General features: G+C 51.1%; 2 protein-coding genes across 5 annotated transcripts; one reads left to right on the top strand and one right to left on the bottom strand.

Annotated features, from left to right (window-relative positions):
* Window positions 1-206: 206 nt before the first annotated feature.
* On the top strand, window positions 207-11,440 carry SUMF2 (sulfatase modifying factor 2). 4 transcript variants are annotated; one of them, XM_032328108.1, is made up of 10 exons: window positions 230-326; window positions 749-995; window positions 1,790-1,946; window positions 4,966-5,080; window positions 5,507-5,551; window positions 5,896-6,046; window positions 6,841-6,896; window positions 8,956-9,040; window positions 9,211-9,355; window positions 10,577-11,440. In XM_032328108.1, the coding sequence occupies exons 3-10, from the start codon at window positions 1,810-1,812 to the stop codon at window positions 10,659-10,661; spliced, it is 819 nt and encodes a 272-aa protein (XP_032183999.1). In that variant the 5' UTR covers window positions 230-326; window positions 749-995; window positions 1,790-1,809; the 3' UTR covers window positions 10,662-11,440. The 4 variants fall into 4 exon arrangements, with proteins under 4 accessions (XP_032183997.1, XP_032183999.1, XP_032183998.1 ...); XM_032328107.1 differs by having other exon boundaries at window positions 749-1,004; XM_032328106.1 differs by lacking the exon at window positions 749-995 and having other exon boundaries at window positions 207-326.
* Window positions 10,301-20,881, bottom strand: PHKG1 (phosphorylase kinase catalytic subunit gamma 1). The gene is made up of 10 exons (XM_032328105.1): window positions 20,070-20,881; window positions 17,782-17,895; window positions 17,113-17,291; window positions 16,605-16,659; window positions 13,890-13,955; window positions 13,471-13,634; window positions 12,981-13,071; window positions 12,701-12,854; window positions 12,437-12,562; window positions 10,301-12,067 (listed from the first exon to the last, which is right to left on the bottom strand). Exons 2-10 carry the CDS (start codon window positions 17,862-17,864, stop codon window positions 11,822-11,824), a joined length of 1,164 nt encoding a protein of 387 aa, XP_032183996.1. The 5' UTR covers window positions 17,865-17,895; window positions 20,070-20,881; the 3' UTR covers window positions 10,301-11,821.
* Between the last annotated feature and the right edge of the window lie 1,071 nt (window positions 20,882-21,952).

The following is a 21,952-nucleotide window of genomic DNA, read 5'->3' as shown; positions in this document are numbered from 1 at the left end:
AATGAGGGACTTCTGGAAAGGCAGCGTCCCTCAGCGCTGAGCCTGACACCGCTCTTACCTGGCTCCACACGTGTTCAGTCAGGACCCAGCCGTAGCCCCGGAAGAAGTAAACCTTAACGCCAAAAAAAAAAAAAAAAAAAGCTCTGGCCGTACGCACGCACTACGGCGTCCGACGTGGGGCACGCACTACGGCTTCCGACGCGGGGCACGCGGAGCGCATGCGCAGCAGGGCCGTCCTGTGCGCGCGGCTCGTGTTTCCGGCATGGGCCCCTCGCCGCTGGTCCCGGCGCTCTTGCTGCTCCTGTGTGGTCCGCGGTTCGCGTTAGGTCAGTGTGCTGGCCTGACCCTGTGTGCCCCGGGAGACATCAGGAAGGGGGTGGGTTCCCCGCCCTGGTCGGGAGAGAGACCGTGGCCCCTCCGCCCGCTTCCTGGAAGGGCTTGCGGCGGCCGGACGCACCTCCCGAGGCGGCGCGGTGGGAACGGCGTGCACTCCCTTCTTTTTCTCTTTTCTGGACGTTAAGTGGAGGAGGATGTAAAGACATCCCTTCCCATGTGCCCGTCGCGCAGCTTAAAACAGTTGCGAATTGATAGCTAATCTTGATGTTTTGGTGTCGCTCCCACTTTCCCATTTCCCTGCAGCCTTTTTGAAGTGAATCCAGGCATTACACACTTTTATTTGTAAATATCAGCTTGAAAAGCCAAAAGAGAGTCACGAAAAAAATGCTGTCCTCTTTCCCTGCCTTAAAAGGGTAACAGTTCTCGTTAAGTCCCTAAACGTCGGCTCCCCAGTGTCTCTGTTCCGGCTTACGAGCGCTGGTGTCGACATGAAGTGGCGCGGCAAGTGCACGTCGTCTCCTAACTGCCTTCAGTCTGAGGGCCTGCTGGCTCCGTTCCTCTCCCTGAGGTAGCCGAAGTCCCCGTGGGAGTGCGTCAGAAGGAGCGCAGGAGGTTGCAGACAGAAACACGCGAAGAGGGTGCACGCTGCTGCCATAAAGGAACGTAGGGTACTTAGACGTCCTTAAGTAGAAACAGGACGTTCCAAAGTGGGGACAAGTGCGGTGGGTTGGAAATAGCACTGAGCAGGAAGTAAGGAGACCCGGGTCATCTAGTCCTTATTCCCGGCTAACTAGCTTTTCACGTGATTTTTCCTTTTTGGAGTCCTGGGTTTTTTCCTGTTAAATAAGGGGGTTGAATTAATGATACTTTTAATCCTGATTTTCTGAGGTTCAAACAGTGGATATGAAGGATCTCAATCAATTATTTGCTAAGTACTGTGCTCTGTGCTAGATGCCAGGAATACAGTGGCCAAATAGATATAGTACTTTTCTTCCTGGAACATCTAATATAATGGGGAAAATCTGTAAGAAATGGGGAGGAAGAGGCAGAGAAACAACATGAGAAGTATGGATAGACACGTTCTGCGAGTATTAGTGTCTAGGTTTAGGTAGCTGGGACAGAGTTGTTGGGTACAGGAATAGAGCAGTAGGGACTCATCTTTGCAGTAATTGAGTAATTACCATCTGCTCAGAACATTTCACACATAAAATTTTAATTTACACAGCCACACCTATGAAATAGTTAGATGTTATCTCTACTTTGTAGGCAAATAAATCTGCCTAATTTGCCTAAGATTACCCAACAAATTAAGTGGCAGAACAAGAACTTAAGGCCAGATTTTTAAGCCTACTTTTTTTCATTACACCCTTATGAATATTACATATAATCCAAATGTTGCCACTTGTTTAATATATATTCATGTATTACTGATGATGGTTCTTCTTCTCTGCAGGCAATGGGCAGACTACTAACATGGTCCAGCTACCAGGTGGGAGATTCCAGATGGGAACAAATTCTCCAGATGGCAGAGATGGTGAAGGGCCTGTCCGGGAGGTGACAGTAAAACCCTTTGCCATTGACATATTTCCTGTCACCAACAAAGATTTCAGGTACATCAGGTGTTCTTCCAGGAGTGGTAGAGCTTTTTCAATTTTCATTCCTTATATCTAAGAGGAAAGTAGCTTGTTTACTATTACATGTCATCTTTGCAGTAATGCTGTGGGATAAGTGTTACCTACAGTTTTCAGATGAAGAATCTGAAGTTGGAGGTTCACGCTGTGTTAGTGGCAGAGCTAGGTCTGGAACTCACATCCCCCAACTCTTCAGCCAGTGGATTTTCCATTACACTGGGTATAGCACTGAGAATTATGGGCGGAAGTCAAACACTCAACAAAAACCTCTTCCACAGGGAGAAGGAATTGGGAGCAGGGTCGTAGTAGCTGAGTCTCTTAAATTCCCTTTATATTTACTTAGGGAAATGGAGTTGGTCTAGGAAGGACATTGTGGTTCCAGCTCAATCTAAGAAGCCATGCTGAGCTGTCTTGGTCTCCTCAAGGTGGTATGTTTGTGTATGTTTGTGCAGCCTAAAGCAGAAAATGATCCAGAAGATACCTGTAACTTACCTTCATATGATACAGGAGGGGGATGGAGAGGGAGGAGGGGAGTATAAGGAAAGGAAGGAACAGAACGACAAAGCAAACGTGGGAAATGACTTAAGTGTTACATTGTGGACTTAGAAAAAAGTTGATTCGGGGCGCCTGGGTAGCTCAGGTAGCTCAGGGTCCTGGGATTGAGCACGCATCAAGTCCCTGATTGGGCTCCTTACTTGGTGGGAAGCCTGCTTCTCCCTCTCCCATTTCCCTTGTGTATGTTCTCCCTCTTGCTGTGTCTCTCTCTGTCTCTGTTATAAATAAATAAAATCTATAAAAAATAAAAGACAAAATTTTTTTTTTTAATTCAGGAGACACAGACGGAGATGAGCATAAGGGTGGTTGGTGACTTCTCAGGCCCTTTGACTTAGTGATTCCTCCCTTAAAGATTCTCCTTAAGGAAAAGAAAGTCTTCCAAAAACATTTAGCTAAAAAGATGGCATTGTGAACAAATACTAACAACATAAGGATCACTTAAACATGTTACATCAACATCACAGAATACTTAGCAGCCATTAAAATCCTTTTGTCAAAAAGAATTGTGAGATGTTAAGTGAAGAAAGTAGCTTACAAACAATATACAGGGTATGATCCTATTTTTAAAAAATACGTGCATGGAGTGTAAATGTGTTTAAAAAGGACTGGAAGATGTAACATTGCATTAGGTAACAGATTTTGCCCATGTTTTTGTGATGTCCAAATGAGAGTAATTGCACAGAAGCACTTTTTTTTTTAAATTTTTTTAATTAATTTTTTTTTAAGATTTTATTTATTTATTTGAAAGAGAGAGATCACATGTAGGCAGACAGGCAGGCAGAGAGAGAGAGAGGAGGAAGCAGGCTCCCTGCTGCTTGAGCAGGGAGCCCGATGCGGGACTCGATCCCAGGACCCTGAGATCATGACCTGAGCCGAAGGCAGCGGCTTAACCCACTGAGCCACCCAGGTACCCCAGCACTTTTTTTTTTTTTTAGGTAAACACCTTAAAGCTATTTAGAAATCCTGCGGATGGGGCAGAACAGGAAAGGATATGGACGATATATCTTAGTTGATGTAATAATGGATTTCAGTTTTTTTATTTTTACCTACCTCTATTTTCTCATTTTTCTGTAATATGCATTACTTATATGTGCTTTTTAAAAGAATGTTTATTAAAACTTAAGGAGAAATCACTTCAGGTCAGGCTTGCACTATATCATGACAGAAACAGCTAGCTGGGTAGACGCATGTGCACTTTTGTGTATTTCAACTTATGATCTGTTTTGTGATAGAAATCTTTTATATTTCAAATAACACTTGTTTTTTATTTATTTATTTTTATCATCTGTTTATAATAGACTTTCAGCAAGCCTCTAAACGTTGCTTAGAACCCATGATTTATCTCTGCCTCTCTGGTGGAAGATTTTCAAACCGTTCAGACACTCTGAGGTTGGTAAATAGCTATTAATCTGACCTCCTCCATTCTCAGTGCCCCTTTGACAGGTGAACAAGGTCTTCTCAGATCAAAGGGCGGGCATCGACGGGGTACTTTTAGCCCAGTGAAAACAATCCATCTTACCCTGGCAGTTTGCTTGCTGAAATTTGCTTTACCATACCGAACTGTGTGAACATCCGTTCTAAAATTTCAGCACGTTATTTTTATATGATTCCATTTTTTTCATCTGTTAGATGGAAATAGTAACACATTCTGCCTCCCTCTCGTGATTGTTGGGTGAGTAGGTGTATGATGAAGGCCTTTCAGAGAGGAGACCCATCCCCTGCCCCCCACCGCTTAAATCTTCTCAACACCTTTATTCATAATCTCCCAAAACTGGAGATTACCCAGATGATCTGTGCCTGGTGAATGGGTAAGCGAAGTTTGGTTATGATCCAATTTATTGGATGATCCAATTTATGTATGATCAATTTATGTGAATTTATATTCTTGGCGAGGGAAAACCATTGGGACAAAAACAGATGAGTGGTTGCAGAGGCATGAGGGAGTTTTTAGAGGTGGTTGATAGACTTGCTCTCTATCTGGATTGTGATGGTGACTGTCTGCTTTGTCAAAAATCACAAAACTATGCACTAAAAAGAGTGCCTTACTGTATGTGAATTAAACATACAGCCACAGATTTTATTTTATTTTTTTAAAGATTTTATTTATTTATTTGACAGAGATCACAAGTAGGCAGAGAGAGAGGAGGAAGCACGCTCCCCGCTGAGCAGAGAGCCTGATGCGGGGCTCGATCCCAGGACTCCGGGATCATGACCTGAGCCGAAGGCAGAGGCCCCAAACCACTGAGCCACCCAGGTGCCCCCAGCCACAGATTTTAAAAGAAAATCTCCTGCCCGGGCTTTCGTAGGACCTGCTTGTTGCTGCCGGAAACTCTGTGATGTGTGGCTTCGAGGAGACTCTATGAGGTTTTCTGGAGCAAGAGGGGGTGAGAGCAGGACATGGAACCTTATCCTCAGCTTAACCAAGTGAAATATCTCTTTTCAGGGAGTTTGTCAGGGAAGAAAAGTACCGGACAGAGGCTGAGATGTTCGGGTGGAGTTTTGTCTTTGAGGACTTTGTCTCAGATGAGCTCAGAAACAAAGTGACCCATCAGATGGAGGTGAGAGGACCGGGCTTGCCGTGGAGGGAGTGCGAGTGGGTTATGGTGCTTACGGTAGAGCATCACAGGGAAGCCCACCTGAGAGCTGCAGGGGGCGGGCTGGGGGGGGAGCAAGAGAGACCCCCTGCGGACGGTCCGCGGGACACACACTCCTGGTGTTCACACTGGGCTGGTTTCTGCGCACTGAGGCTCAGTAAGAAACCAGATACATGTAGGGTTCAAGTTACTCCCTGAGCTGACAAGAGAACAGCCTGGCACCCCTCCAGTAACAGCAGTGAGGTGACCTGCTTTCAGGGGCTCAGAAACACCCGCACTTGGACCCCCTGCTTCTGAGCCTGAAGTGTCACTCTGCCTCGTGTCTGTCAGCCAGGAAGGTGCCCTTGCGGGATCAGAGAATCTGGCGGTCATACTTCTTCTTTTTTGTAGTCTGTCCTCTGGTGGCTTCCAGTGGAAAGAGCGTTCTGGAGGCAGGTAAGGGTTGGTTCCTGTGCCTCATTTTTTTCCACCCCTGCTGACTCTTATTCTGGAAGCCTGGTTTCCTTTGAGCCCTTGCCCATCTGGGGATACTAAACTAAAAAGGGCATCGGCCAAGCACCCTTGTTTCCTCCGCCCTGATCTTCTTGCCCCTTGCCCATCCCATTCCCCTCTGGTTCACATTTATGCTCCTGACTCGCCTCCGCTCACGCTCCAGGCGGCCTCCTCCGACTTCCTTGCTCCATCTAGTGGTAAAAGCTGAACTCAGACACCGTAGGCCTAGCCGTCCTCCGACTTCTGTGAAGTCCCAGAAGCTTGTCTCACTTCATCCTGGCTGTCAGCCTGCAGGTCCTGGCTCTGGCATCCGAGAGAAACTGGAGCTCCCAGTGGTACACGTGAGCTGGAATGATGCTCGTGCCTACTGTGCGTGGCGGGGGAAACGGCTGCCCACTGAGGAAGAGTGGGAGTTTGCTGCCCGAGGGGGCTTGAACGGTATAGAGCTGGCAAGGCGACTTACCCGTATTCTTCTCCCCATCCTGCCCTGTGTGGGAGCGTTGAAGGGGGGGAAGGGTCCGTACTTCCTAAAACAGTGCTTCTTAATCTGTGTGGCTGGCGGAGGGCCACTTGATACCATTCTCAGTTCTGATCCATCTCAGACCAATAAAAGTTAATAACTGGAAAACTGGAATGAAGAAACAGACGTAAAATTGGTTTTTCTTGGAGATTCTACCCAGACATGTTATATTTCAATGCATATAATCAGAACAACATAGTACAGGGAATAAGAAAAGAATTACCCAGAATCCTTTTCCATAGGCGTGAAGGGACTCCTACAAAGAGCGGCAGTCCCGACTGAACAAAAAGTCAGGAGAAGGAAACAGCAGCTCCGCTGCTTTTTAAATACCAGCCATGCCATTAGTCAAAACTACTGTGATAAATGAGGTTGCTTGTTTATTTATCCAGTCTAAGTCCAATGGACAAGTGTCTGAGCTCTTACTCTCAGTGTCTGTACCTCTCCGGATTTGAGCGGGTAACAGATAGTCTACAGACTGGCTTGAGTCCGAGCCACACCTGGGACTGCACTGCCCTGGAGCAGATCAGGCGGCCAAGGGCTCCGAATGCGGGATGGTGAGTGGAAGGGACAGGCATGGGAAATGAAAGTAAGTAATCGCTCTCTCTCTCTTTTCTCACCACCTCCTGACTTCCTTCTGGTTCCCTCCCTCTCTCTGGCTTTCCTTTTCACAACCCTTCACCTCCTCCCCCACTGTCTCCTTGTGTCCTGGCAGGTCAGGTTTACCCATGGGGAAACCAGTTCCAGCCAAACCGCACCAACCTGTGGCAGGTAAGTCATATGTTCCTCACCCCTGTCCCTTCTCAAAGCATCGACCAAAACCTCCTGAGGCGAAGCATTGTGTTGGGCTGTGGGACTGCAGTGGGCTTTGTGTCCTAGTGGGACAGGAACCTGGTAAAGCAAAGGACATTGTGGTAGGTCTACATATCGAAGAGTTGCAGAAGTTAGTGACTGCCTGAGCGTGGTGGGGGTGACTTCATGGAGAAGATGACATTTGAGCTGATGGAATAGGAGTTTGCCACATGAAAATTGGAGGAAAGGGTGTTCACAGCAGAAGGAACAAAGTGAGTGTCAGCATTGTATTGGAAAGGATACCGTGTTTTCAGAAATGGGACAAATTCAGAGAGGCTGGAGCCCAGGAGGTATAGGAGATGAGGTAGACAGCGGGTTGTACGATTTTCCCCACAGGCGGTGGGGAACTGGTGAAGGATTTTATTTTTTTTTTTATTTTTTTTTTTTTAAAGATTTTATTTATTTATTTGACAGAGAGAGAAATTACAAGTACACTGAGAGGCAGGCAGAGAGAGAGAGAAGGAAGCAGGCTCCCTGCTGAGCAGAGAGCCCGATGCGGGACTCGATCCCAGGACCCTGAGATCATGACCTGAGCCGAAGGCAGCGGCTTAACCCACTGAGCCACCCAGGCGCCCCTGGTGAAGGATTTTAAATGGGACTCACAACATCATTCGATTTGGGGAGGATGCTAGTCACTCATTGGTGCCTAAGTGAAGTAGAGCTGCAGTGGGGGCAGGGGTGGGAGCTGTCTCTAAATTTGAGGCTGTGGCAATGGCCCAGGGGATTATGAACACGTGAATCAAGTAGAAATGGGGTGGAGAGGAAGCCAAATGGGAGAGGCATGGCCGAAAGATAGACGGGGTTTGGTAATTAATCAAAGTGGAGATGTGGGAGGGAGTTGGATTCAAGCATGAAACTAAGCTTGGGCAACAGGGTTATGGTGCTACCATCATCCAGAACAGATGGTATGCAGTTGGGGTCAGAAGGATAGAACGTGATGGGTTTAGCATCAGCTTAATTTAAGGTACCCTTGGGTCGTTTATGTGCTCAAACATTGAAAACATGAGTCTAGATCTATGAGTCTGAATCTTAGGACAGAGGTCTGGGTTAGAGCAAGTGGTTTGAGAGTCAGCAACATCTATCTTAGGCAAGAATGTTATTCCCCTGGGAATCCCTATAGAGTGTGGGGGGGCAGGCACAGCATCCGCATTTCAGGGGAAAGCATTAAAGTGGACCTGAGGGCTAAACTGATCTTTAGATGATCTTGGGATCAGAGCTTTGCAGAAAGACACATCTGAGGTATTCGCTCTGTTGTCTTTGATAAGTTAACCACGTTGAGCCTCAGTTGCCAGTTTCTTAAAAGGAGAAAATACTCGCCTCACAACCGTGCAAGGATGAAATTAAAAGAGAGAAATGTGGCAGCCGGAGCAGAGTAGCTGCTGAGTAAATTATTACCCCTTCATCTTCCTTTTAGTGAGATCAGCTTCTGTAGAGTAGGGGGACCTGAACCCCAGTTTTACTGAGAAGATTGAACAAACTGCATTGGCAAATACAGGTTCCTTTCCAAGCATTTTGGTGATAAGAACAGATGGGGACAGTAGAGTCAGGTCAGATGAGGGAGAGTTAAACTGTTGGGGGTAGAAGGGGAGGAGATGGTGCAGGAGAGCACAGGGCAGGCATCAGTCGTCCTTGAGAAGGGAGGTGGTGCTGCGCGGAGAGGAGGAGCCTCCCCAAGGCACTGAAGACCTGGCGTTCAAGGCTGAGAGGTGGAAGCTGCTGCAAGTGGAGAAAGTGGGAGTGGGATGGGCTTGACGTAGACCACTATGGGCACAGGGAAACCACACATTTCCTAATCCAGCCAGGAGGTAAGGGTGGAGCCCGTGAGGAGACAGGTTTGGGAGCTCAGGATGGGCATCTCAGTACACTGCCTCATGCCCTTCATCCTGCCCCAGGTGACCTTGGTTTTCCTCCGGGCAGGCAGGAACACCCACCTTGGAACAGGATGGTAAATGTTTGAGCTTAAATTTCTCCCCCTCAGGGAAAGTTCCCCAAGGGTGACAAGGCTGAGGATGGCTTCCATGGAGTCTCCCCAGTGAATGCTTTCCCCCCCCAGAATAACTACGGTAAGATCTCCCTCCACGTTGCTGTCAACACTCAAATTGGTTGGTGGGATCACTCTGCCTGAAGGATGAGGCGAGAGAAACACCACCAGGGAAGCATTTGATACCTATGGGGCAGGGGAGTGGGGGATGGTGCTGCCCAGCCTGGGACTGACCCGCCTGCTGTGCTGCAGGACTCTATGACCTCATGGGCAACGTGTGGGAGTGGACAGCATCTCCATACCAGGCTGCTGAGCAGGACATGCGTGTCCTTCGGGGGGCCTCCTGGATCGACACAGCTGATGGTTCTGCCAATCACCGGGCCCGGGTCACCACCAGGTGAGGAGCTTGGTAGCTGGGGTCTGAAGGTCTGGGTCCTGTTCTCTCAGAGCACAGGCAGCCCCAGAGCTGGTGCTGCTGCTGCTTCCACCCCTCGGTCTGCACCCCAAATTGTGGGTAGAGGAAAGAGAATAAGCAGCATTTGCCCTGAGAAGCAGAAGAACCTAGGTCAACTTGCACCTTTTCTTGCCATCTCTCAGCAACCAGAGAGACTTTGTGTCTCGCATCATAAGGGTTTCTCCTCTCGTCCTCATAACTAGGTGGCAGAGGCAGGGGAGGGGAATGGCCACATCAGTACTAGGTCATGGCCCGTGGTCATGGAAATGCTCACTCTTCAAAGTGGAAAGCACATGAAAAATCATTTTCTATAACCATTTTACTTCACAGTCAAAATAGGTTCACAGAGGTGCTGGGACGTGCTCGTGTCACACAGATGGGTAGTGTTGGTGCCTGAGTGGTAGAGTCCCAGGCTCCCGAGTCCCCTGCTGGGACTCTCTGCTTTGCTCATCTGTAGGGTTATTTGGATGATCTCCCTCTGACTCCTCCCATTCCTGGGTTCCATAAGGACCAGAAAGAGACCACAGTTTCCGTGGCCTCGGGAAGTCAGGTTTGCAGCTGGTTCTTTTGGTACATTGAGGGCCCTGGCTTTCCCTCCCCTCCTCTTCTACAATAAAGTAGTAGAGAAAGTACTGCCTGGGAACCAGGAAGCTGGTTTGCCACTGAATCTCTTGTGCCCGTGAAGCATTGGTTGGCCTTGGCCAAGACATTTGAATCTTCCTGGTATCTGATTCTGGGTCTGTAAAGTGGTGAACAAACCTGCCTGCCGGAAGGTTGAGAAACGGCAAATGCAGGAATATATGTGAAAGTCCTTTGAAAAGTATGAAATACTCATTGGCACATGATATTCTCGCTTCTTACTGACAGGTTTGTCTTGGCTGAGTTATTCTGAACTGTGAGCAGCCGAAGCTACTAGTCATTGCCTTTCTTGCCTTCCAGAGCAGACGCTCAAGGCTACGCACTCCCACTTCCTCCACCCTTTCCCAGGTCCCTTCTTACCCTTTTCCCCAGGAGTGCGCTCAAACCAGCCTTCTTTCTAGTCCCTGCCCTCAGTCCTTAGGCACCCTGGACCACAGCCCTAGGAGGTGGAGCAGGAAAGTTGGGTAAGGCTCCAGGCCCCTTTCTCAACGAATGTCCATTCTCTTTCCTCTTCTCTGGTGGCAGGATGGGCAACACTCCAGATTCAGCCTCAGACAACCTAGGCTTCCGCTGTGCTTCCAGTGCAGGCCGACTGCCTGGGGAGTTGTGAACAGCCACGCAGAGCCGAGAAAAGCCCGGTGGTACCCGTGTCACTCCCACACAGCCACACTCCACACAGCCAAACTCCAGGCTCTTCAGCTTTAGCCTCAAGAAGGAGTTCCCTCCCCTTACCCCATCCCTCTGTGGCAGACATCTCTCATCAGGCCAGGAGAGGACTCTGACCTCAGAGGAGGGGTACCGCTATCTCTTGAAGAAGGGGCCTGACTCAGGGATAGTGGCCCGGGAGCTGGCCGTTTCTCATAGAGGTCAGATATTAACCATATAGGGCCAGTCCTTAAACATCTGGGGCAGAATGCTCTGAAAGGCCCGTCGTTAGAAATTTTTAAATTTGTTCCCTCTCCCTTTCTCAGTGCCTGATGCAGGGATCCCACATTGTTTTCCGAAGACAGAATTTCCCCATTTTTCTTTGTTTCCCAGCGAACTGCTGTAGAAGGAAAATCGTCCTTCATTAGCCTCATTTGTGGTGTTTCATGTGCCTTTGAGAGAACCTGATTTCCGCTGTTGGTCTGTAGAAGGCGGTAGCTGGGCTCTTTAAAGCACAGTGTGAGTCTTAAAAAGGTCTAGGAGAACTGAATTATGGACTAGACAAAACTACATTGTGGGAGTCACAAAGTAAGTAACACTCCAGAGAAACAAATACCAGAACCTTCCTTTTCTATTATTAATTATATGAGGGCTTCCATATGCCTCTAAACACATGTCCCTGGAAAGGAACCTGCTCCCATGGTGTCGGTGTTGCGGGGTCAGTAAAATTTCCACAATTGTGTATCTCAGACTGTCCTCTCTTTTACCCTCCTCCTGGAACCCTAAGGGAAGTACCTGTGAGTGTCAGGAACTCTGGGTCTCGGGGAAGGACCTGAGATGGTGGTACAGCTGGGAAGGAGAGAAGCAGGAAGGCTCTCAAACCCAAATACCAGTTGCCCCTCCCCGGACCTGGCCCTGACCACACTTACAACGTGTGATGGGAGCACCCTGCTCTTCCTGTGCAGAGCCTCTGAGAGGGGATGGTGGCCCTAGTGCCAGGGGTCCTGGCCAGGGCCAAGTGCCCCCTGTGGATAGAGGCCTGGGCATGGTCTTACTCCTCAACTTACGTTTCTGGGCTTCCCCCCTTGCCTGTCGCCCACCCTACCTACCCCGCCTGCCAGCCCCTCAGTAGTCTTCCTCAGCCAGGGAAAGGAGCACAGCCTTGGGTGTGTTCTCGAAGAGGGCAGCCCGGTTCTGCTGCTGTCCCTTCTTCACCCAGTGGCCATACATTCGGAAAGCGTAGGCGTCGATGAGTCGGCGCAGAGGCCGGAGGGCATAGGGGTCACGGATGACGATCTCCCGGGTCACAGGCTTCACCCGGCGGTACTGGTAATAGATCCGCACTGAAGCCAGTACTGTCAGAGCGATCACCTGTGGAGAGCCAGAAGTGAGAAGCTGGCCCCAGCCCCGCCAGCCTGTCTCCTTCCCCCTCCGAAGCAGAGAGTCCCTGAGCTCGTTTGCCATGAAGCCTTGTGTTCCTACTGCTGGGCGCTTCCTCGTGTTCTCCCTACATCCCAACCCCTGCGGCATCTGCAGAGATGTAGGCTGTAGGAGCCAGATGGAGCCTTCTCTGAATTCAGAAGTTGAACTGGAACCATCGCGGGGATGGGTGGAGAGGGGAAGGGCAGGTGCTCTGGAAGCCCTGTGGGTGAAACGAGTCCCTGGGGGAAGGAAGGGGACTTGGAGGCTTGGGCTTGAGGAGTCCTGCCCCGGGGCCCTGGGTGGGAGGAGCTTCAGTACCTTGAACTTGCCCCGGGGGCTGAAGTGGCGCACTTCTTCTACCACATACTGCTGGAAGAAGGGATGCGCTAAGGCCTCTTCTGCTGAACAGCGGCCCTGGGGGTTCACCACCAAGAAGCGGGAAACCTGAGAGAACAAGGAAGGGAGCTGAAGACACCAAGGCAGGGTCCCCGCTACACTTGACGAGACAGAGGGTCTTCCCAGCAGGGTCCTCCATTCTGCAGCACGATATGCCCCCCACTCCCAGCAGGCCTGGTCTCTCACCAAGTCCTTCACAGTGTCTGAATAATCATCCCATTCAGGCGAGCCGAACTGGTAGTTGCCACTCATGATCATCCTCAGCATCAGCATCTGTTTCCGGTGCCAGAAGGGCGGGGAGCCGGCCAGCAGGGTGTACATGATGACCCCGGTGCTCCACCTGGCACCAGGGAGACAGGGAGGAAGGCGGCTGTGGCTCCTGCCATTTCCTCCCTCCATAACCAGGTGCTCCGAGCCATGGGGACTCCCCTGTCACTGTGGGTCGCTGTCTTCCCAGTGTACTCACATGTCCACCTCCTTCCCGTAGCCTGGGTGGTCATCGTTCATGGAGCATTCGATGATCTCAGGGGCCAGGTAACTGGGGGTCCCACAGACCTCTGCAGGAATAGTTTCCATCGGGATAGGTCAGCAGGGGGCACTTGGAAGGGGAAGGTCCAAAGAAAACAATGGTGACGTGGTGATAAAAGTGACCGGGTGCTTGGGCTGGGATTCTTCTAACACTGACCAACTGCAGGACCAAGGGCAGGGACTGGGTGCTGGCTCCTAGGACCACCTGCCTGGGCCTGTGGTTTCGTGGCCTAGAACACCAGCAGTGGGAACCTGGCCCAACCCTGGGATGAGGCTTACCCGAAAAGACACCTAACCTGAGACAGGAACATTTTTATTCCGGGGGAAGGGGGGAGGACTTGGAGGAGAAATGCAGGCATTTTCTGTTCCTGGAAGTGTGGATGAGAGAGCCTGAGCCTCTGACATAGGTCAAGGCCATGTTACCAGACCTCGCAGCTTCTCTCCTGGCTCCAGCTGGCAGGAAAAACCAAAGTCGGTGAGCTTGATGTTCATGTCATCATCCAGAAGGATGTTCTCAGGCTTCAGATCCCGATGCACAATGTTGAGTTTGTGCAAGTTGCGGATAACCTCCAGCAGGGCTCTCATGATCTTCCTGGGGTGGGACAGGCACGTGTTACTCTTCGCTCCTCCTCTGCAGGGCCAGGTCTCCCAGGAGGGAGACGAAAGCCCATGTACCTGCCGGACTGCCAGTGAGGGAGGGCTCCGGACAGGCTGGCGGAAGGCTGTGGAAGCCTGCAGCACACCCCCAGCCCAGACAAACGCATGCTGTGCCCCCTCCAAGCCCTGGGTGGTGGGACCACTTGTGCTCTGGGACAGGGGGTGGTGGTGGGGGCAGGTGGATCCTTACCTAGTTTCCTTCTCACTCAGAGTGACCTTCTCCGTGAGGTAATCGAAGAGCTCCCCTCTCTTCATCCTGTGGGGACAGAGTGTTTGTGGCTGGATTGGTTCCAAGTCCACCCCTCCTTATCGTGCTCCCAGGGACCTATTTCCTACCCTCACATCTCCAGAGACAGGGTGGGCCACGATAAAGGACCAAGGGCTGCAGGGAAAAGCTGGGGACGTGAGTAGAGCCGTTGTCTAGATTAAGAGAGCGGGGGGGCTGAGGGGGTGGGATGGCAGCAGTGTCGGGTCCCCCCATCTGTGGAAGTCCCAGCCCAGACTGGGATCTGTCAGTGTCAAAATCAGGGCTGAGGGGTGCCTGGGGGGCTCAGTGGGTTAAAGCCTCTGCCTTCAGCTCAGGCCATGATCTCAGGGTCCTGGGATCAAGCCCCACATCGGGCTCTCTGCCCGGCAGCCTGCTTCCTGCGCTCGCTCTCTCTGTGCCTACTTGTGATCTCTGTCTGTCAAATAAATAAATAAAATCTTTTAAAAAAAATCAGGGCTGGGAGGTGAAAGAGGGACCCCGAGCCACTGGTCCAAGGCCCCAGATGCAGAGCAGAAGGACAGGAGTATCCTGATCTTTCCCAGGAACGAATGGTAGAAGCCATAGTGCAAGTGCTGAGGGAGCAAAGTCTGCTTATTTTGGGATTAAGAATTATGGTTCAGTCTTCTCACTTCTTGGGATGACGTGGAAAGAGGTCGCTGCTAGAACAATCTAGTTACACTCTGGAGGGCAACTCAGGACAGCATTAAAAATAGCTTCCCCGAGCGACTTCTTCAAAGGTTAGGGATATTTGAGCTGCCTCAAGGGTTCTAAAGGACCATGTCACTGAGCAGAGTTGGGACAGCTGCGGCCGGTTAAGTCTTGGGGGTCCTGGGAAAGTCTCCCCTGGTTAAATAGGAAAGATGCGTCCTGCCCCCTCCCAGCCACCCGTCTGGGGAAATCGGTTTGATTCCTAAGGCACAAGGGATTTGGCCCATGGCACAGAGGCAAGAAAACCCTTGAGCTTAGCTGGTGGAGGTGGAAGGGGGCCCCTTTGAGGAGATAACCTAGAATTCACAGCGGTGAAACTTACTTGCATGATACCTGTACTGTGTTCCTAAAAAGCAATGTGTGAATCCAGTTTTTATCATTCTAATTCCATTTTAAAGACACTAGGAGAATTCACCATTAGCAGCTGCAGAAAGATTTACCAGTAAAACTGGGTACTGTGCAGGGTGCAACGGGCTGTGGCTTCCTGGAGGTGGCAGTTGGACAGTACACACCGGCCAAGTTACACTGTGTCTCCGAGCACAATAACCCTGCTCATACTACAGTATGGCTACAGTATGAAACATTCTAACAAGACAAAATCTACTTGAGTAATTTCCTCAGGTAAACCCAGTCCCTAAATTAGCCATTATGTGTGGAGAAATCAAGACGCCCCCACAGGAATGATGCACGCAGGGAGATTGACATTCTTCGGTGAGGACTCAGGGGAGTTGGGGAACAGGGAGCTGGAGGGCTCCCTTCCCTGGGACGCTTTTCTAATAATGATAGTAAGTCTGAATGCATTGTTCATAGAGCACTTTGTGTGGTTGGAATTTAATGCTGAGAGCCTGGGAGATAGAGAGGTTGGTGTCATTTTTCCTTTCTTGAGAAAACAGAGGCTCTCAGAGCTAACACTGACAGGAGCTCATCTTGTGAGCCCTAGTGGTGCAGAAGCAGGGGGATAGTGACATTGATGATGACAAGGAAGATGTCATTCTTTCAGCCACACCCCAAATATAACCTTTACCACCTGCTTTCCTGGGCCTCTTGCACCAATACTGAGGGTCTCCTCCTTCCCACTCTTGCCTCCTCACAGTCAGATGGATGCTTTTCAAAAGTAAATCAGATCCCATCACCTTCCTGCTCACATCCCTCCAAAATCCTGACTCTGGCTAACATGCCTGCAAAATATGGTGTTCAGTCCAGACCAACCTCACATCCTGCCAACACCACAGGCTTGCTCCCTGCCCCCACCCTGGCTTCCCGGAACATGCAAAGCCCACCCAGCAGGGCCCTTGCTTTGGCTCTTCCTTCTGCCCTTCTGCAGAGCCTTCTCCAGGTCTTGGCTCTGATCCCTCCCTCACTTCGTCTGTGTCTCTAGTTAGGTCACCTTCTGGAGAGCGTTCCCTGGCCGGTCGTTCCATCTAAAGAAACCCCACCTCTCTCTAAGCCCTGTTCTGGCTCATGTGTCTGTACATGCACGTAACTGTGCGTGTGTTGTGGCTGACTTTATTGCTTTCTCTTCACTCTCTGAAAACCCTTCCACAAAGTCAGGGACCTTATATGTCTTGCTCATTGCTGTGGCCTCCGTGTCTAAAGTGAGGGTTGAAGGACCGCTTGTAGAAGGACCGCTGTAGTAAATAATTCATAGCATTTACATCCTGCCATTTGCTGTGCTATTATTACTTCTGCAATACCCGTGAGAAAACAGACACTGAAAGAAATCATTGGCTTCTACATGGTGGACACAGGACTCGAGACCTGGCAGCCTGACCCCCGGGGCTGATCTCCCTAATGCACTGGAGATCGTATTTGGCCTCCACAGTGTCGGGAGCTGACTGTTGGGCTCCAGGAAGCACTGGATAGGGGACCACTACAGGAGGTTCTCCGACAGGCCCCAGGGTGTGGCTGGCTCTGGGGCTGGGTACTTACAGATCAAACACCAAGAAGAAGAAAGTGTTGGTCTCATAAGTGTCCTTCAGCTGTACTGAAATGGAAATGACTAACTCGTGTCAGGTAGCAGAGGAGCCTGGGCAGAGCGGCAGCAGGGGTAGAGGAGCAACAGGTTTAAAGCTGCTTGGACCGACCTCAGAAGCTGGAAGGGGCGTCAGAATACCGTTCGAAGGAGGACCGCTAAGGGAGGGACCCGCCCAGGGAGGACTGCTAAGGGAGGGACCCGCCCAGGGACTTCACGTTCCCATTCCCAACCTGCAGCCAGCCCCAGCCCTGCTTGCAACCCCTTCCGTCTGGCTGGAAGAGGAGGCTTAGAACTGAATCTCCGCAGCGGAGAGCATGGAACTGGGAGTCTCACGCCTCAGGGCACCGGGCTGGCGGGGTTTCAGGGGCAGGAGACACGCCGGTGGGGCCGCGATCCTGGACTTGGGTTAGTAGAGCAGAGTCATGGTGGAGCACCGTGCTGGGGCCTAGGGCCACCACTCACCGATATTGGGGAGCCCTGAGACCTTGTGCAGGATGTCCACCTCCTTCAGTGTGGCCTCCCGCAGCTCCTGCACCTCCTTAGGGCTGAAGCTGCCTCCGCCAGTGATGTCAATGATCTTCACAGCGTACTCCTGGCACGTGGGCTTGTGGATACAGCGCCTGACAACGCTGCTCACTCCTCTGGGGGTGCGGAGGACAGGTGGTTCCAGGGCTCCCTCACCCCAGGGAGAATCCCAGGTCTAAGCCACCAAAGAAATGTCCTTTCTTGCCCACCACCTCCCTGTGAGCTTGGGGGGAGGGTGGGATGAAGGAGGTAGTTGGAGGGTGATTTGTCTGGAGCTGCTTAGTAATAAGCCTGGTCTTGGGACCCCTGACTCCTAGTTCAGTGCTTTTTCTCAGCACTGAAGGCCATAATCTTCCCTCTGACCCCTGATCTCCGACACTGGCACAAAACTGGGTTTGGATGTGCTTGTTGACAGCACCGGGACAGCTCTGCTGGGAGAGGTCTCTTACCTGGATGCTTCTGTACCTTTCTCATCGGTCCTGGTTCAGGAGGGCAGGACCCAAACTAAGGGTTTCTTCAAGGGGATAATGCTTTGGGGATGGAAAAGGGGCCATGGAACCTGCTGGAGCCTAAGACAGCACTTCCTGGGGAAGGTCTGGGCCTTACCTGCCCAGGATCTCCTTGGGCTCATAGTTCTCATAGAAGCCCTGTGCTGAGTACGAGTCTGGCAGTGCCTCGTCCCGGGTCATGCTCAGCAACTTGGGGTGATTCTCAGGGGCTCTGAGGGAGAAATAGAAAGACGCTGTCAACTGAATTCTACCCTTGAAACTAATATTACACCAGGTGTTAACGAAATTGAATTTAAATTAAAAAATAAAAAAAAGAAGCAGCAGCAGCTGTTAGTCCTCTTGATCTAGGTGGTGTGCCCTTTGAGGGCCGGGCCCTTTCTCACCCGTCTGTATCACCTGGCACAGAGCAGCCCTATTGTGAATGCTCCAAACACCTGCACCTTCCCACTGGCTGTAAATTTCTGTGAACCCCAGGCAAGCACGTGGCTCCTGGAATGTTCTGGCTGTAAGCTGCTGTTCCGACAGCAGGTGGTCGGCCAGGCCTAAGCCCAGGCTGGAGGCAGGAGGTTGGGCCATCAGCCCTCAAGGTCAGCTCTCACAAGGCTGTCACACCCTTGAATCTAGAAAGAACTCCCGAGAAACCTTCAGGGGACAAATTAAAGGGCTGTCTCCTCTCTTTGAGGAGATGAGGGTGGTCCTGCTTTTCCTCTGCTTGTTCTCTGCACTTCTGAGAGATGAGAAGCTTCATGATTTCCCTTCTTGATATGGCAGTCCTATAGCCTTTCCCGGCCACCTGCAGTCATAACTGTCCTCTCCTGGAAACTCCCCTCCTTCGAGGACACACTTGCTGTGCTTCCCACTGTTCCTTACTCATTCTGCCCTTATCCAGGACTTTCCTAACCTTCTCTCCTCCCTCTTGTCCTCTCCTTCCACCCTCCCTGCCTGCCTGCCTGCATTCTGCTGTCCCTCGCTCCATGTCTCTCTCTCTCTCTTTCTTCCTCTTCTTTCTTCCATACTCCTCGAGAAGCCCTCTGCCTGGTGCTCAGAGGGATGCAGAGCTTAATGGTCCCAAGCTCTGGTGTCACTCATCAGTGGGTGGCGTCACCTCCTCCATTCGACTGATCTTATCCGGGATGCCCTAGCCATTCCTCCCCACCTGTGCCCAGTGCTGCTCCCTGAATATGAGTCAATGGTTGGAGGTATCCCTTTGGCTCACGGTCCTGATGGCAGAGTGGACCTGTCCTCAGAATGCCCCATGTCCTACCAAAATATTGGCCAGTGAGCCCTGTGGCAGGTACTGCCTTTCGGGGCACTACCAAGCCAGGATATGCAGGCCGGACACAGAGCTGCTGAGCTAGCTGGCTTTGCCACAGGAATATGGAGGCCACCTACCCACCAGGCCACCTAGTACTCCTACCTTTGATAGAGGATTTGAGGGATGGAGAGAATCATCTACCGACAGGAGGAGGGGCGGACAGAAAATGGGCACAAGTTCACACTCAATAGGGCCAAACCGGCCTCTAGTCTCACTTCTACTGCCCTTTCTGGGCTCAGGAAGGCCTGGTCTATCCAAGGGGCCAATTTTCTGACCAGCCAAGTGGGGCTAGCTGTTCCAGGATGCCTGGTGTCCCCACTGCTGGGTGCCTGGTTACCAGAGGAAGAATTAGAATAACAACAGTCTCCTTTGCCAAGAGCAGGTGCCCGGGCTGCTGCAGGCTCCCAGTCAGCAACCCCAGCTGAGCACAGAAATGTCTGTTCCTATAAAAACAAGCCTATTTCCTGCAAGTCCTTTTAAGCTCCCAAGATGGGCATCTGTGCCCCCACCTGCCACGACTGGGTAGCACACCGTCTCTCCCTTTCCCCAGCCCTCCATAGGCAGAGGGTGTATCTATCTGGACCACCACCCCACCCCCAGCCCCGGAAGCCATCCAGGCTGGGGTCTCCATTCCCCGGCATGAGGAGCTTCACAGACTTCTGGCTGCACTCACCTCTCCTGGGGTGGGGCAGGAGGGCCAGCCCCTTGCTCTAGGCCTAACTTGGGCCATCTTTGGGCCTCTGTCCATGGCCTCCATCCATACCCCCCACACCTTTCCCAAGACTTCTTTGGGAAGGGTCCCCAGATGGGAGTAGGTTACCTGATTTTTTTTGGAACAAAACATCCCTCCCCCAAGCTCAGAGAGTCTGAAAATACAGGGAACCTGCTCTCTGTAGGCAAATACCCTGAGGGGGGCTTCAAGAGTCGGTGGTGTTGCTCTGCATCCATCTGCCCTCAGAAGAGAAAAGTGGGTCTAACAGCTCTTGGGGTTTCAGTCTTCTCTGCCGCAGAGCCTCTCCCTCTCTCTGCCTGTCGCCTGGCTTTTGTCCATCACCCGCCCAGCTACTCACTGTTAGGTCCTCGCAGGCCCCGGAGTGAATGTGACAGGAATCCTGAAGTTCTCAGAGCCCCTTGGGGAGTGGGGACAGTTGAGCGCTGAATCGGCTCCCCCGCAGACGCTCGTGGCCACAGTAAGATATCTTGCTGCTCCTCCTTCGGCTTTCGGGCTTTGCCACTTGGTGACGGAAGGCTGACGTACCAGAAATAAATCACAACTGCAAACCTGGGATGCAGGCCAAGGCCCGGAGTCTCCCCAGGAGGTGACCTCTGCTGGAGGGTGAGGGAAGCTCGGGCGGCCTGGGACCAGTCAGGAAGGCAGAGGTGACCTGTCTCCCCTTGGGAGCTCCCTCCGCCTCCGGACCCTGAGTAGACAAAGCCAGCCTTGGTGGGAATGCAGTCACTTCTCTGGGAACCATTTCTGTGTATGTTGAGAGCAGGGCCCTGGAGAAACCCAAGCACTGGCAGACCCATAGAGCAGCCCTGGCTGCCATGGGGACCCAGACATTGGGGCCCACGGAGGAACGGTTAGTGTGGCTGACTTGCAAAATGCAGACCTTAAAGGTTAGGGAACATCCCCTTTAGGAATCGATCTCTGACCTACCTCCATGATTTCATCCTTAACCCATTTGGTTTTCAGCCAGGAAAAGCATATGGGCTCTGACAGTGTGCGCCCTTGGGCTCTTCCGGTGAGGGTCCTCATCAGTATGATTAAGAGGTTGACAGAATTGGAAATAATGTATGGAAGGTGTTGGCACACAGTAGACACTTACTTATTGCTCTCTCGTTTTAAGCTACTCTTTTTTTCTTTTTTTTTTAAGATTTCATTTGTCAGAGAAAGAGAGAAGGCACAAGCAGGGGGAGAAGCAGGCAGAAAGAGAAGCAGGTTCCCTGCTGAGCAAGGAGCCCGATGTGGGACTCGATCCAGGACCCTGAGATCATGACCTGAGCTGAAGGCAGACGCTTAACTGACTGAGCCGCCCAGATGTCCCTAAAACTACCTTTTTCCAAATCCCTAATTCGAATAGAACAAATGAAGGGAGGGGTAATGCAGTGCCCCACACAGAGGCTGAGCCCACAAGCACACCTGGTTAGCATTTCACAAAGCACTTGCACCCCAAAACTCTGGTGTTAAGCTCATGGTAAAGAGAATGTGACTTGCTCAAGGCCACTAAATACGTAAGAGGTTCTAGACTGATCTCAGCTGTGGCCCCAAGTGCTCTTTCCGTTATTCATGTTGACCATCTGTTTCTTCCCCTGGGGGAGATACTTGCTGGACTGCTAGAGAGGCAGGAGCAGAAGTGACTTGGGGTCTGTGCATAAAGGCTTCTGCTTGCTGAGACGCAGCATCTGGCTCAAGATGAAAACACTTCACTTAACAGTCACTAAGTTCCCTGATCCCTTCTGTTGTCTGGATGCTAAACTACAGACTTGATTTCTGCTTTATACTTTCAGTGTTTAACAAAATCCCTTCTAACCTCAGGGCAAAAGGCCAATGTATCTAGTGGATTATTCCTGTCTCTTTGTAGCCATGGCTTCTACCAGAGAGAGGCCAGGCCAGCCAGACTCTTGCATTTATTGATGTCAGTGGTTCATTTTCCTTTTAATTTTTTTATTTTACTTAAATTATCACATATTAATTTCACGGGTAGAATTCAGTGATTATTAGTTGCAAACAATGCCCAGTGCTCATTACTCCAAGTGCCCTCTTTAATGCCCATCACCCAGTTACCCCATCCCCCCCACCCCCCGTCCACCTCCTCTCCAGCAACCCTCTATTTGTTCCTCATAGCTAAGGGTCTCTTTTTTTTTTTTCTTAAGATTTTATTTATTTATTTGACAGAGATCACAAGTAGACAGAGAGGCAGGCAGAGAGAGAGAAGGGGAAGCAGGCTCC

Source organism: Mustela erminea, chromosome 20, assembly GCF_009829155.1.
Source record: "Mustela erminea isolate mMusErm1 chromosome 20, mMusErm1.Pri, whole genome shotgun sequence".
In the NCBI taxonomy this organism is placed as follows: domain Eukaryota; kingdom Metazoa; phylum Chordata; class Mammalia; order Carnivora; family Mustelidae; genus Mustela; species Mustela erminea.
This window is presented reverse-complemented; position numbering and strand designations above follow the sequence as displayed.